At 33.2% G+C, this 15,949-nt stretch overlaps 2 protein-coding genes across 9 annotated transcripts in view; one reads left to right on the top strand and one right to left on the bottom strand.

The window, feature by feature from the left end:
- The window catches only part of Gpr160 (G protein-coupled receptor 160), a 63,154-nt gene extending 57,551 nt beyond the window's left edge, over positions 1 to 5,603 (top strand). For all 4 annotated transcript variants that reach the window (XM_046422975.2, XM_046422976.2, XM_046422977.2 and 1 more), the window contains one exon: positions 1,880 to 5,603. In XM_046422975.2, coding sequence (XP_046278931.1) covers positions 1,946 to 2,962 — 1,017 coding nt within the window. In that variant the 5' untranslated portion in view covers positions 1,880 to 1,945 and the 3' untranslated portion in view covers positions 2,963 to 5,603. The remainder of the gene's footprint in view (positions 1 to 1,879) is intronic.
- The window catches only part of Phc3 (polyhomeotic homolog 3), an 82,245-nt gene continuing 71,899 nt past the window's right edge, over positions 5,604 to 15,949 (bottom strand). For 4 of the 5 annotated variants that reach the window (XM_046422933.2, XM_046422934.2, XM_046422932.2 and 1 more), the window contains one exon: positions 5,604 to 14,699. In XM_046422933.2, the coding sequence (XP_046278889.1) occupies positions 14,545 to 14,699 (155 nt within the window). In that variant the 3' untranslated portion in view covers positions 5,604 to 14,544. The remainder of the gene's footprint in view (positions 14,700 to 15,949) is intronic. The other variant, XR_009224746.1, reaches the window with a different exon arrangement.

The following is a 15,949-nucleotide window of genomic DNA, read 5'->3' on the forward strand; positions in this document are numbered from 1 at the left end:
ACTATCTTTACATATATATGTGTGTGTGTGTGTGTGAGAGAGAGAGAGAAGATGGATCATTTGTGTATAATAAACGGTAAGTTTATGACAATAGATTTATGGCCCTGTAAGAATTCAATCTGTCCACAAACCTGACAGCCTTCTTTCGCTCTGATTTCTTTACCCTCAAGCTTTTCACTACTCCTTTGGATTTATTTAATCATCAGTGGTTTGCTTTTAGTCAAATTCAGTTCTTTTGCTTTTCAAACACACTATTCCCTTATTTTATCGTGTAAAATTTAGGAAATACAGAAAATGTACAAGTACAGTTCTACCATATTAATAACTTGATGTGTACTGTTTTAATCATTTTTATGCATGTATATTTATTATAAGAATTAGATTATGTATTGCTGCATAATTGTATAACCTGCACTTAACATTATAAAATTTTATGAAGACATGTTTTTAACAATTAAAAAATTCACAAGGCTTAAGATTGAACAAGTATAGAAAGGATAGTTTTCAGTAGAAAACTAAATCTTCCTCCTATATTGAGAAAAAAAATTTTTGTGGGAGTTTGTTGTTTTATTCTTTGCAGTACTAGGAATTGAACCCAGGTATGCTCCACCAGTGAGCTACATCCCCAGCCTTTTTTTTTTTTTTGAGATAGGGTCTTGCTAAATTGCCTGGGCTGGCCTTGAACTTGCCATTCTCCTACCTCAGCCACGCAAGGAGCAGAGAAATGTTTTTTTTTTTTTAATTTTTTAAAAAATAGTTGTACACAATACTTTTTGTTGTTGTTGTTTATTTTATGTGGTGCTGCGGATCGAACCCAGGACCTCGAATGTGCTAGGCAAGTGCTCTACCCCAGTCCGAGAAATGTTCTTATTAGGTACATAATAGTATATCATATTACTTTTAACCAGTCTCCAGTTGTTGATATTTGTTGTTCTTATTGTTTGGGTTTGGTTTGGTTTCTTGGGGTGGGAATTTGCTCTTTACACAGTGATTAAACAGTATTGCAGAAATACCTTTGAGTCAACCTTTTTTTTTTTTAATCTCCTTTCTTCCATTCTTTCCTAATTTCTTCCTTTCTGACTTCATCACTTTTCTTTCTTGCTTTCAAATGCAGAATGACCCAACCCTCAACTCCTACTTCTTTGCATTTCCTACCACTTCTTAAGGTCCTCAGTTATCTATTTGTGTTGAATCTTATTCTTTTCCCTTTATTTTCTTCAGGGGCCATACCTGAAAGATCATTTCCAGAAAATATCCTTGTTTCCTTTTCATATGTTCTCATTATTTTCAGTTGAACCATCTGTTTTTAAATGTTTGAGCTTCAAAGAAAAAATTCATCTAGATGATGATCCTGCAGCTAAAAATAGGTGAAAACTGCTATGCTTAAGGATGCATATGCATAGACTCTTACTTTCACTGCCAGGAAGATAAAAAGGGGTGGTGGTAATGTTGTTCAGAGTCAGTGGGACTGTATGAGAACTATCATTGATTGTTCTGAGTATTACCACCAGGCTACTATTTTAAGCATGTGTTTTGGCTTCAGTAAGTAAAAGTATTTCTCTATCTCCTTCACAAGTTTTTAAAACTTAATATAGAAGTTAGTCATTTATATACAAATTTTAGTTTACATATCAGAGTTCTGGAATGTATGGCTCTCAAAAAATGACCAGTGTATTCACGTTAACTTTTCTTGATCACGTTCTATATCCTGTAAATAATATGAGAAATAGAATTCCTATTTATATATTTACTTATTTTGGAAAATGATTTAGTTTTTTTTTTCCCCTCAAGGAAAGAGGTGCTTGCTTTGTAAGGTTTTAAAACAGATACAGCATTAAGATAACATCAAAGTGTTCTTTTCGCTTTTTTTTTTTTTCAGGGATGGAAAGTGCAGCAGTGCTTTATCATGCATTTCAGCAGGTCTTCTTGAAATAAAACTAAAACTATGACAGCTCTTTCTCCAGAGAACTGTTCTTTTCAGTACCAGTTACACCAACCAGACCATCCTCTAGATGTTAATAGTCTGTTGTATTTGATCATACTTGGGAAAATATTGTTGAATATCCTCACACTAGGAATGAGAAGAAAAAACACCTATCAAAATTTTATGGAATATTTTTGCATTTCACTAGCATTCGTCGATCTTTTACTTTTGGTGAACATTTCCATTATATCCTATTTCACAGATTTTATTCTTTTAGGCATTAGGTTTACTAAATATCACATCTGCCTATTTACTCAAATTATTTCCTTTACTTATGGCTTTTTGCATTACCCAGTTTTCCTGATAGCTTGTATAGATTATTGCTTGAATTTCTTTAAAATCAACAAGCTTTCTTCTAAGTGTCAAAAGTTATTTTATTTCTTCATCGTTATTTTAATTTGGATTTCAGTCCTTGTTTATGTTTTGGGAGATCCAGCTATTTACCAAAGCCTGAAGGCACAGAATGTTTATTCTTACCAGTGTCCTTTTTATGTCAGCATTCAGAGTTACTGGCTATCATTTTCCATGATGCTGATTTTACTTGTGGCTTTTATAACTTCTTGGTCAGAAGTTATTACCTTGATCCAGGCTATTAGGATAACATCCTATAAGAATGAAACTATACTATATTTTCCCTTTTCATCCCACTCTGGTTATACTGTGAACTCTAAAAAAATACTCTTGTCCAAGCTTATTGTCTGTTTTCTTGGTACCTGGTTGCCATTTGTACTACTTCAGGTTGTCATCATTTTATTTAAAGTACAAATTCCAGCATATATTGAGATGAACATTCCCTGGTTGTACTTTGTCAACAGTTTTCTCATTGCTGCAATTTATTGGTTTAATTGTCACAAGCTTTACTTAAGAGAGATCACACTACTTAAGGATCCGTTCGTCAACTGGAAATGCTGCTTTATTCCACTTACAATTAATAATCTTGAGCAAATTGAAAAGCCTATATCAATAATAATTTGTTAACATTTCATGTTAAAACTAATTAAAACAGCTACAACAAGAATCAGAATTGTACTAGTAAGAATGGCAACTGAGGACATACCAGAAAAAAAAAAAAAAAAAAAAAAAGAACAGAAGCTCTTTTCCCCTTAACTTTTTATAGGTTTTTTGGCATATCTTTTAGGGCTATATTTATTAAGTAGTATTTTCTTTTAAAAACAAAATAGCCAAGAAGTTTTTAAAGTCTGTTCAGGAACACTATAAATATTAATTTGCTTATTAATACAAAAGTTAAATAATAACGTTTGGCCACATTGATGTTTGTATTGCCCCCCAAAAGTGGATGCAAATGTTATGTAAATCTGAGATTTCATTACCAACTTTAATAAACATTTTATCAAATTTAGAGAAAAAAGTCAAGACTATTTTATTTAAATGATTTGGTATAAAATTTAATGAAGGAGATTGGCTCATTTTAATTTAGTTAATTTAAAAAATATATTGGTTCTTAATGCAGATATTATTGGAAGAATTGGAAAAGAATTTCAGCTGTTTACCCTGGGAATTGGGAGTAGTGACTAGGTCTCTTTCATGAAATACTAGATTCATTTTCATTTATGTCACGTAATTGCATATCAAATCATAATCATATTAGCAACATATCACACTGTAAAGTAGGGTTTCTCATTCTTGGTAATATTGAGGTTTAGGGCTTGATAACTATTGTGGGGAACTGCCCTGTGCATTGTAGGATGTTTAGCTGTATCCCTGTCCTCTGCCCACCAGATGCCAGTAGCTCTTCTTCCACAGTAATGACCATGAAAAATGTCTACACAAGGCTAAACCTCCCTTGGTGGGTGGGCTCAACAGCTCCCAGTTAAGAACCATTGGAGTAAAGCAATGTGAGTAGCAGAATAATCTCAGTTCACTTTATGAATTAAGCTATGTAGCTACTTTAATCACCATTTACATATACTAATATATGTTGCATGAATCTAAACCATTTTTTAAAATTGGGGTTTTTTTCACATTTATAGTAAGATATATATTTTTTTACATCAGGAGTGATATTCATTTATATACATACTGAAGTTTATGTGTCATAAAAATATTTATCCCTACATTATACATAATTAGTGTCATTTTTTACAAATGCTAATTGTAACCCATTGAGTTCATGATCTACAAATGGATTACTTTCCATTTTTTGAAAATGTCCTAAAACAAGTGCTATGGAGCACTAATAACAGCAAAGATTTAGGAAGCATTGTGTGCCAAGAACTGTTTTAAGTATTTTAAATGCAGCAACTGATTTAATTCTTAAAACAACTCTCTGATTGGTATTATTGTTATCCGTTTTTACAGATAAGGAAATTAAGACATCAGAATTAAGAAACCCATTTAAGATCACACAGCTAATGATTAGGGGAGCTGAGAGTCAAACCTAGAGGTCTAGCTCCAGAGTTCATGCTCCCACTCATTGTTTTTCAAAAGAATGGTTAGAGTCAAATGTAAAGAATGTGATTTCCTAATTATTTTTCAGTTGAAATTGCAGTGTCTTACAGATTTGAGGTGCCATAGTAAAGAAAATCATTTCCTTGAGCACACATTTATTTAGTTACCACTAGCCACCTAGGAGGACAAGATGGAAAATGCTGCTGGGAATTTAGGAACTGAATTCTGAGTACAGGTTGAACACCCCTACTCCAGGATGCTCTGAATTCTGAAACTTAAGCATTAACACTGAAAAAAGTTTTGAATTTTGGAGTATTTTTGAGTTTTGAATTAGAGATGCTCAGCCAGTAAAGTATATACAAATATACCAAAACCTGAAAAGCTTTATGGTCCCAAGCATTTCAGATAAGGAATACTCCACCTGTAATACAAAACCCAATCTGAGCTATTCTAAGAAAAAGCTCTTTATTGGCAAGATGATGATGTAAAATACTAGGAATTTCTCCAGTTTTGTCGGTGGGCATTCTGGCTGCCAACAGCCAAGGACTTTTATTCCAGTTTAAAGCACCTCCTAGTTTCAGTTGTAAACTCTCAGGAAATGACTATTTGGCTTGACTTGAATCATATACACACTGCTGTGATCACGGTCTGATAACAGCAGACACTGAACAGAAGAGAACCACTATACTGCATGGTACAATTTAAAAAAAGAGAATACAGGGCTGGGGATGTAATTCAGGGGTAGAGCACTTGCCTAGCATGTGTCAGGCACTGGGTTCGATCTTCAGCTCCACATTAAAAAACAAACAAACAAAAAAATAAGTTATTGTGTCCATCTATAACTAAAAATATTTTTTAAAAATAGAATTCAGGAATAAAAATCACATGTTCTATTAAAAAAACAATGCAAATAGCCAACTGTATCCAAAGTTCAGTTGAAGTAATCCTTTTTTCAAGTGAATAGGGTATATATTTAAACGGTTTGGAAAGGTCTAAACCTGGATCTTCTTATTTCATTGTTACTTTTTCCTCTGAATATATATATATTGTCTTCCAATTGGCCATAATGTAGAAATGAAATACTTTTAAACATATTGAGCTTAACTAGTAACAACTATACTCTTTGCAGATTTCAAATCAGAATTTAAACTATTTACAATCTCTCCCCATATCGCATAAGCTTAAAGAAAAAAGAATTCAATAGACCAGCCAAATGGAAGAGGCTTTTATTTGTAAAGAAATGAACTTACAATGGTCTACAATATATTATTGTAATATAAACAATATAAATAAATGATCCTGCAGGCCCACTATCTTCTATCCAGACCCACATGAAGCAATGTTACAACAACATTCTATGTGAAAATGTGCAGGTTTAACAAAGGTGCAATTACAAGCAAATTTAAGCAGCAGAGTATAAGGTGCTTTCATTTAATAGTTAATGTTGCCATCAACAAACATTTGAATGCTCAATCTTACTTCACTGAATAGACACAACAGGAAAATCTAAAATTCATACACATGCTACTTGTTAATATGAAAGTGCTTTCTCTTTTTTTTAAAAAAATACACCAAATGAACACTTTTTACATAGATCATGGTGTGCTCTTATAATGCAAAATTAACTTCATTTTCAGGTTATACATTTTAAAACTGTAGCTATAGACACCAGTCTAGGAATTCTAATGCTAAGAGTGCTAAAACTATTCCATTTCCCATAAGGAGGACTCTATTACAATGTCCAATGTAAGAATACATCTATATATAATCTCAATTTTTTTCAGTAAAGATAAAAAATGCTTTCCTTCTCCCTTGGTGATATTTGTTCAGTTCATCCCAGGTAGGTCATCTTTTGAGGTTTTGATAATATGAAAGTCCTATTTTAGAACAACTGGAGGAACCAAAAGAAATAATTAAACTAGTTAATGTACTTGAAGCATCAACATTTTTGAAACAAGTTATCACAACAATTTGCCTTTGTTAAATTAACAAAAATTTAATGAGCAACAAGTCAAAAGGTACTGATTTAATCAAGAGCCTTGAAAAGCCTTTCCACCCCAGCAGCACCTATCCGTGGGCACTGGCGTCTGTAACATCCAGCCTTCACTGCAAGTGTAATCCTTACTGTGAAGATACTTTTTGTAACTTTGACTTTTTCCCCCTTTATGGGAAAAACAAAATGTTTTTTGTTTTTTGTTTTTTTTTTTAAATGAGGTGACTGGGAATCTAATCAAACAATGTGGGAATTATATATCCAAAATTGCACCATCTTTTGCACTCAGTTGACTTTTTAAAATTTAAGAACATATATACATATATTAAAGTACATACATAGTAGGCATTTCAATAGCATAAAATATCTGAAAAATTAGGAACACTTTAAAAATTAAAAATTTAAAAGTAATTTTTAACTAGTTTCATGGAACAATTTACAAAACCCAGGCTATCTGGCTACTTCAGAAGTTAAGTGTTTTTGAACAGTTTGAAAGAGTCTAATGTAGATTCTAAATGAGCACTTTGTTGGACATTTTCCTGCTTTAAAAAGCTGCAACTCTGATGCATAAAAGTTTAAAATAGTTTTTCGTTTTATATCTTTATAGAGAATATTACTGTCAATTGATGTTAATGTTTAAAGCTAGAATTACAATGTGATTCACAGAATCCCAGAGTGACAAGGGAATTTTACCCAATTAATTGATTTTCCCATTCCATGTTTACTTCCTGGATTCTTGCCAGTTCAAGCAGGGAACTGTTTTTTCTTCAGCAGTTCTGCATTTTAAAGGGCACCCTTTTATTATGCAATACATAGGCTTTTTTATTACCAATTTTCATATATTTTTAAAAGGTAGCTATCTGTAATACCCTTAAAATACAACAAGATTTATTGTTTGTAATCTTTCTAGCTTAAAAAAAAACTATTCTGGTGATTTCCTTTGAGACGTTTCAATTTTGAAAAACTGCTACAGTGTCAATACTGTATAGAAAGCCTTTGTAGTTAAAAATGTGCGGTAAATCATTGTTCTACCACTCACCATGTACAGCCACAATTCTGAAACACTCAAGCACCAAATAAAGATATCACAACAATCTCAAAATATAAGCTCTTAAAGGATCCTTAATTTTATAGCCTATCAGGTGCATGGTCAGTTGATGTGCAGTATGTGAAATGTTACAAGAACTGTGATTGATTCAAACCCCTTATGCAATCTAGTCTTTTACCCAAAGCATAAAAAATTCCCCCTCAGTTCCAAGTTTACATTCAGTACATTAATTAGTACTAACTATGACCTTGTTCATTTAAGCCACAATGAACTTTGGTCAGGAAGATTTTACTTACTAGTTTCTTCATCGTGTATTCCATAAACAATATAAGTGTTCAGATGGTTTGCTAAATGGATGAAAGTGCATGAATGTCAATATGCATATGTGTTTTTATGTTCAGTAGTTAATAGGTAGCATTTAGAAAAAGGTCCTCATTTCCTTGTCTGTATGAATTTTCTACCTCAATCCTTAGAGCAAGTAAGTGACACAGAAAATGGATGTTTACTAATTAAGTATCAAATGAACCATTAAAAAGCAAAAAAGAACTGAGTAGGAGCAACTTTAAAAATATCTCATTTTGTGGCCTACCATAGTAACTTTAGAGCTGAGAGGTATACAAATGATGATTTAAATCCAAATCAACATTTTGAAGGGTGTAGGCACCACATTGCACATTCAAAGAGGTTAAAAACAGTTACCTCAAAGTGCACACACAGCTAATTAAGCAACTAAGTCAAAACTCAGTCTCCAAGCCAGTGTGTTTTAGGTTCGCTTGTCATGTTAATTTAGTAAGTATATGATTCATTTCTACTCATTTTTAATACTATCCAAAGAAAAAGAATACTTTTAAGTATTATGAAAAAAATTAAACATTGGACACCTCTAGTTTACTTGAAGCACAAAAAAATCCTTTCTAAAATAGGTTGATATTTACTTCAAGAGCACCCACCTCTCATATAAGCATGAGCTTTTTCACTGCCCTCAGTTAAAGCTCCACAAAACATAGATTTAACACTCAACAACATGCTATGAAGTTTAACTTTTCAACCAATAAATGATGGCAGCTATCAATCCTTAAGGTGATTAGTGGAGTTAATTTAGCAGTTTAAAAAGAATTCTACTGCATTACTTTTACATTTAATTAAAACTATGCCATGCAAGCATAAGAACCTTTTAAAATTAGTTCATTTTTTCCAAATTAAAATTCACTCACTACTATACTTCTTTTAAACAACACATTCTTCTATGGATTCTCACTAAACATCACTAGTATCACTGAGAATTATATTTTTCAAAAGGCAGTAGAAAAAAAAAATTCTAAAGTATAAAGCTTTAACCAAACTAATTCTGTATCTTTTATCTAACATTTGATTAAAATTGTCATCTGAAAATAAAATTGTTCACAAGCTACAAAAAGGGGAAAAAATAGCATTTGTGGTAGATAGTTCTCTAAAAGTTCCATGAACATGACATTTGCAAGGGTTATGTGCATGTGTCTGAGTAAAATGAAGAGCTTGCATTAAGATGCTACATTTAAGATTTTAAAAATGATTGCAAGGGACTCCCCATTCTTCTCTGGAATATGATGGTAATGATTATATTTGTATTAGTGCCCTACAACTTTCAGAAAGAACTTTTCATAGTATAATTTAAAAGAGATTAAATAAGCTCTAAAAATAACATGTAAAACTTTGGAAATTATAAAAAAATTTTAGGAAACACTTTTTCCAAAGAAGGTAGTATAATTTTAAACATTTTGTATCAAAGAAATGGCTTGTACTGCTGCTATGAAGAAAACTATAGGGCATGTTTTATAATCTTCTAACAAAAGAAAAGAGGGATATGTTACCAAAGAATGTTTTTTAAGATGTACAGCTTAATGGGTTGAAATTAAATCTTAATAAGATTGCATATTTAATTTTTCCTAATAGTATATCTGTGCTTATCTAAATTTAACCACAATCTGATTTGATTTCATCAGATGTTCTAAATAAATTTATAAAATGTATCAATGAATGTGGGCTAAATAGTGCATGTCACAATCCATTCTGCTTTGCACCAAAGAAATAGAGGTAGGCTTGTGTTTAATGAAATTCAGACTAGTAAAGAGAAAACTATAGCTTTTAGTCACCCAATTCTTAGACTGAGACACAACCACAAAATGCTATCTTAAAATACCTTTCTTTATAACAAGTCTACAAAGGTGATTCAACTGTAGTATCTGAAAACGAAAACTCCATAATTCTGGCCACTCAGTTATAACAATGAACCTTTGAATCTCTGACATATTCAACTATAATAGCTTTCATCTTCAGAAATCAAAAATTACTAGTGTACGTATCATTGGTGCTATAAACAGTGAGTTTGATTATTGGCAAATTTTAACCCAGTAAAAATGATAGTAGGCTGGAGGATGTAGTTCAGGGATAGTTTCAGGTCCTGGGTTCAGGACCTCCATTACCACCACTACCAAAAAAAAAAAAAAAAAAAAAAAAACAAAGAAAGAAAGGAGGAGAAGGGGAAAAAATAAAGAAACCAGAACCCTATTATGGTTTAGATACGAGGTCCCAAAACCTCATGCATGAGACAATGCAAGAATGGTTAGATTATGAGAGGAGTAACCTAGTCAGTGGACTAATCCACTGATATGCATGAACTGGGTGGTGGTAACTATAGGCAGGCAGAGTGGGCTGGATGAAGTAGGTCACTGGGGTTGTGCCTTCAGAGTTCATATTTTGTCCCTGGTGAACATAGAGCTCTCTCTGCTTCCTGGTTGCCTTGTCTGAGCTGCTATTCTCCACCACACACCTTTTGCCATGATGATCTAATTCACCTTGAGCCCAGAGCTATGGAGCTGGCCAACCATGGACAGAACCTCTGCAAAACAAACTTTTCCTAAGTTGTTAATGTCGGGTGTTTTGTTCATGGAGATGAAAGGCTAAAACAAACCTGCTAAAATTGGAATCAAATAATTATAATTTATTATCTTGAACTATTGATGAAGGCCACCTTTACATTAGATGATTTCATGTAATGTAAATTCTTCTAGATCCTTTTGGTTCTGGAATGCTTCTCTTCCTATTTGGTCTCTTCCTCCACTTCTTCCTCCAACCCCTCCCCTGCCCCTTCAAAACCTTTAGGACACAACTAGTTTCACATTTTGTGCATGAGAAACAGACTGAGCAAACAATTTGCATAGAAGGGCCAGTCTCCATTGCCCCAAAGTTTTTACTGAAACATAACTGTTAGACATTAGGCCTCCCAAGCTACCTCTATAATCAGCCCCATCACAAAATCCTCTCCGGGTATTCAAGCAGAGGTCTAAGAAAAAAGTTTTTGTGCAGTTTTTGGTGGGGGCTGGAGGCTTTAGGGGAGGAAGTGAGGTGAAGCCCTTTCAGGCCCTCAGCTAATGCTCAGTACCAGTAGGCAACATGTATTTTCTGCCACTCACCAAGGATGAGAGTCTTTGAACCACAAATTATAACCAGCATCTTCTGGTTGAAAACTTAACTTTAAAATATTTTAAGGGTTTCCAGTCAGGGATTTTACCCACTGGACGCAGTAGTAATGTCAGCTTCATTCACTTACATCTATAATAATTTCCAAAATTAATACACATAAAAGCATAGGCTAAGACTATACAACTCCATTGTTTCCCTACTATATTTGTGCCTTGGTGGTACCCAAACCTTGAAAATATACTAGGCTTTAAGAAATTTACCTGAACATGTCAGAGAGAGCTGGAGCACTATAAGACAGAGATCAATCCAAGACTTATCTTTGTGAATAAATGTCTGGTATAGTTTCACACAATATATGATTAGGTATGTCAAAAAATTATTCAAAGGCATGGTCACAATAATACCTGTTTTAGGTATTATTCTGGGTGTTTCTGCATACCAGAAAGCAAAACTAAACAGTGGAATACCTTTTAAAATATCATTTCCTTCTTAAATTAGGTAAAATGTGAACATTAACATCAAAAGTAAAACAATCTGTTCGGTGTTGAAATGGGCTAAACTAACAACAACAATAACAAAAAGGCCAATGTCCTGGTCTGTGGCTTTCCCATTCTCAAGCTTGTTGATTAACATTTCTTTAATTCCATTCTGCCTTCTCTATCCCTAGGTGGCCTTTAAACTTAGACTTAAAGTTCTGTTTAAAGGACTCCATAGCAAATTTTAAAAAGTGATATGCCACCAAAGAATGACAACAACTCTTTTACTGTACTGATTATATCAAAGCTGCAGAGCTGTGTTTTACACATGTCTACACAAAGCTTGATGCATATTAATGTCATATAAAAATAACTTTTTTACAAACCAGCTCTTTCAAGGTTTTTGACTAGGAACACAAAGCTTAAAGCAACTAACATTTCAAAATTATGGTCTTCCCCCCACCCCCCAATGGGAAAAGAGTGCAACAGTTTAAAGAAGTTAAAAAATGCAAATTTAGATAGCAAAAATAGGAAGAATCCCCCATGTTCCCTTTTGCTTATTATTCCTTCTCCCTAGTCAAAACCCTAAAACACTCAGTAATATGAAAGGAAATGAAAACAATAGCACTCTCCCCACATATATCATAGTGAAGCTGCCTAAACTTCAGGAGAGGTGGACGATCAGTATCATATATATCCATTATCTATAAGAAGGTTTGAAATTAAGAAGACTAAATCATCTAGAAAGAAATTGCTGCATCAATGGGAGAATTACCAGTTGATAAACAGATGAGCCATTTCTAAATCAACTCACTTGAAAAAAGCAAGTTTATCTTCTAGGTATGTTTTGAGTGGGTTACAACAGAATTACAAGGACCATAAGTAGGTGTTCTCCAACAGAAACTCCTCTGGGCACAGGGGTTTTCCAGTATAGAACAACTTACATTAGTAGAAGAAGAAAATAAAAGGAACTTTCAACATAGTTCAAAGTTAATACCTTAAAGGTTATAAACAAAATAGTTATGGGAGATAAATAATTATTGCTAGAGGAGCTATCCCTGAAAAATCAATTTTATATTAACTGTGGATTAACTACAATAAAGTTTTAATTCCAGGGGAGATTTTCCCTTGTGCCTCCCTCCCTCCATACATGGACAATCTCTTAATACTGCTTAGCATATGTTTATGTTCTGAAATTGCAAGATGAGGGGAAAAGCACATCACAATTATGTCCTGATGATTAACTACTAATAAACGAAAACTGTAGAGTACCTACCTTTCCTTGAACTTTAATCCAATAATTAAAACTGTGATACAAAGAAATATGTAACATAGACTATAAGCTATTGTGGGTCTGGAACATGAGCCTTCCATTATATTACACATTCTAACCCTACACATGACTATCAGTAAACATCTTTTTTAAAAACAACTACACAAAGAATCCCACAAAGCATACATTCAAACAAGAGGCATCTAAAGATTAAAAAAATTACCCGCTATATTTTTGTATAAAAATAATCAACATTTTCTAATGTACACAAAGCCAAAAGATAAATATCTGTGATGTCTTGTGACATCTTTAGTTTTTTACTAGCTCAACGCAATCTTTTTGAAAAGAGCAGTGAAATGACTGAAACTCACGGACTCTCTGTTTTCACTTAATGAACTTCGTGGCCAAATATCAGTGTATTTTCCTTCAATCACATGTAAAAGATAAGATATGGGAAATGACGGAAACTTTCACAGTCTTCTCAAATAAAACATTTGACACCCAAGACTATAAAGCTGTCAGGACTCCACAATTTTTTTAGTGTCCTAGTTCTATAGAAAACTAACTGAAAAGTTAGTGAAAAAGTTTTGCTTCATAGTTTTTTTAAGTTAGATCTGATCATCCAAAAGAAATCACTTGTTAAGTATTCTGCAGGAAGCATGCGAAGATTTAGTAAAGGAAAAAGGAATGTGCATGTTCAATACTAGAAGAAATCCAAAGTGCAATCACATATCCACCCAAAGCTTCCTTGCCAGAAAATGGTGCCCTGGTTCTTAAGTGTAATTATATCATGCCTTCATCAGTGCGCAGCACAGAGATAAGAAAGATAACTAATATGAATCAGTACTGAGTGTCAAATTGTAAGCTAGTCTTTATTTGACAGACCAATTTTATGGATTTATCTTTTTCTATTATGCTTAATAAACTGGAAAAATACTTCAGAACATTAATGCTATCTGAATAATACTTCCATTACACATGTTTCCTCATTATGAGCCATCTCTTTAAAATGTTCCTTTGAGTGAAAGAATTAACATTTTTTATTCCTTCCTCATCAGCGCTGCTCAACCTTGGCACTGGTGGCATTTTTTACTAGATAATTCTTTGTTGTGGTAGGCTTACACATTGTAAGACATTTTGTAACATCTCTGGCCTCCTACTAGACATCAGTAGCAACCTCACCCAAACTCAGTTCTGATCTGTGACAATCAAAATGTTTTTAGATGTTGGCAAATGTTCCCTGGAGAGCAAACCAATCTCTATCAAGAGGCACAGCTCTAAATGTACAAACTCTGAGAGGAAAACTTGTCAGGCAAGCCAAATTATCTGAAATAGAAATCAACTCTTTTGACCTCCAGATCAGTATCATTTATGCTAGAACACAATCCTTTCTTAGAGCACTTGTTAAAGACATTTTTAAGAACGCAAACTGATATTTCAATGCATATGATCCCATCATTGGACTCCTAAATCATTCCATATCTTTATGACAACCTTTAGAGAATGAATAGAGTACAAAAATGTATGAGAAAAGTGAATCAAAAGAGAAGTGTAAATCATCCAGTTACTTTCAAAAGAATTCTTTATATTAATGATAAACATCGCTTTTAAAAATTATCTAGCATAACATGTTTCTTTGAAAAATACCATGGCCCTTTATAGCAGCTTTTTCAATGTTGCATGTAACCTGTAAAATCAATTTTACCAATGTTGACTAATCATGAAAATGTATGATGAATAATTATATTGTAGAAGAAATGTCAACACTTGATGTGGAGTTCCCAGTGTGCTTGGCCATCTATCATAAGTGTAATATTCTAGGCCAACTTAGGCCTTTACCTTACAAGTCTGTTTAAAAAAGAGTAAAACTGGTGTTATATCAAAGCCTTATTGTTCTTGTTAAGATTCCTTCAGAGAGTTGATGCGTGCACAGATCTTCAGGGCTGGGCCTAGCTTGATATTCATTGCACTCATGAGATGGTCTTCTTTTAACAAGAGAAGGGCCTGTCCATCAATCTCTTGTGCCCTGAACTCGTCTGCAATATCCTGACAACCTGGAATTTAATCAGAGGACAGAGTTTAGAATTAAATACTTGACAACTAGACATAATTCCTAACAGCAATAGCTATACTCTCACTGGGTCTAAGAATCTGAAATACAAGTTGATAAACAAATGAAATTTATATACAGTAGCCTGGGATTCATCCTTGAAGAAGAGAGTATTTGTTGGCATTCTGAAAATAAAAATTCAAAATCTGTGTAAAGAGACTTCCTTGGAATTCTTGCTCTAAAAATAGAGGTAAAAATGTACAGAGTAATCATAACGTTTCCTTCATAAAAAGGTCTCAATCACCTTGAAGCATGCCACACATGCTTGGATTAACTAGCAGATACATCTCATGAGGTTTGTATAATATATCCTTCACATATAGGTACAGAGGAATGAAATATAATGTTCTGGGGCTGGGTTGTGGCTCAGTGGTGGAGCGCTCACCTGGCATAGGCGGGGCATTGGGTTTGATCCTCACCACATAAAAATAAATAAAATGAAGATATTATATCCAACTACAACCAAAAAAAAAAAAAATTTAAAAGAAATATAATGTTCTGCTATTTAAATGATAATCTGGAAATATTTTCTTAAGTATCAGAATACCATTTTCATTATCATTTGTATCTTATTCTAAATTATAATCTTTGTTGCCAAGTATCTCTGAAATATTGTTCACTCAGGACAGACCCAATCCCTTGAGATTATAGTTATCAATGTATTGTAATATTGCTGAAATATGCTACTTAAATTATAATTTCAGGGCTGGGGAAGAGTACTTGCCTAGCACATTCAAGGCACTGGGTTTGATCCTCCACCACATAAAAAAATAAAGGTATAAAAAAATTATAATTTCAACCTTAAATCTTAAGAAACACATTCTCATTGAAATTATGAACTTCCATGCCAATCTTCTGACAAATAACGAATATTTTAACTCAGTTTAAATCAGATGCTTTAGCAGGTAACAATACTAGTGTCCACTTGAGCCTCAAATGTTTTTGGTATATAGCCAAATTTTTGCACATCCAAGTTACTCAGTAACTTCCGTATTACAGGTAAAGAAACCAATAGGTTAGGAAATGAATGATGAAGCCAAGAAGAAAGAATGAAAATTAACTAAAAACTTAACAACTTTAAAGTGTTTTTATTTTACTCAATTAGCATTCAAAGAGAAAATACAAAAACAAAAAGACGTATGTACATTCCATGTATGTATTATATGTCAAAATACATTCTGCTGTCATGTATGA

This window comes from Marmota monax, unplaced genomic scaffold (assembly GCF_021218885.2).
Source record: "Marmota monax isolate L192 unplaced genomic scaffold, Marmota_monax_Labrador192_F-V1.1 WCK01_AAM20220418_F8-fsc00110, whole genome shotgun sequence".
Classification (NCBI taxonomy): domain Eukaryota; kingdom Metazoa; phylum Chordata; class Mammalia; order Rodentia; family Sciuridae; genus Marmota; species Marmota monax.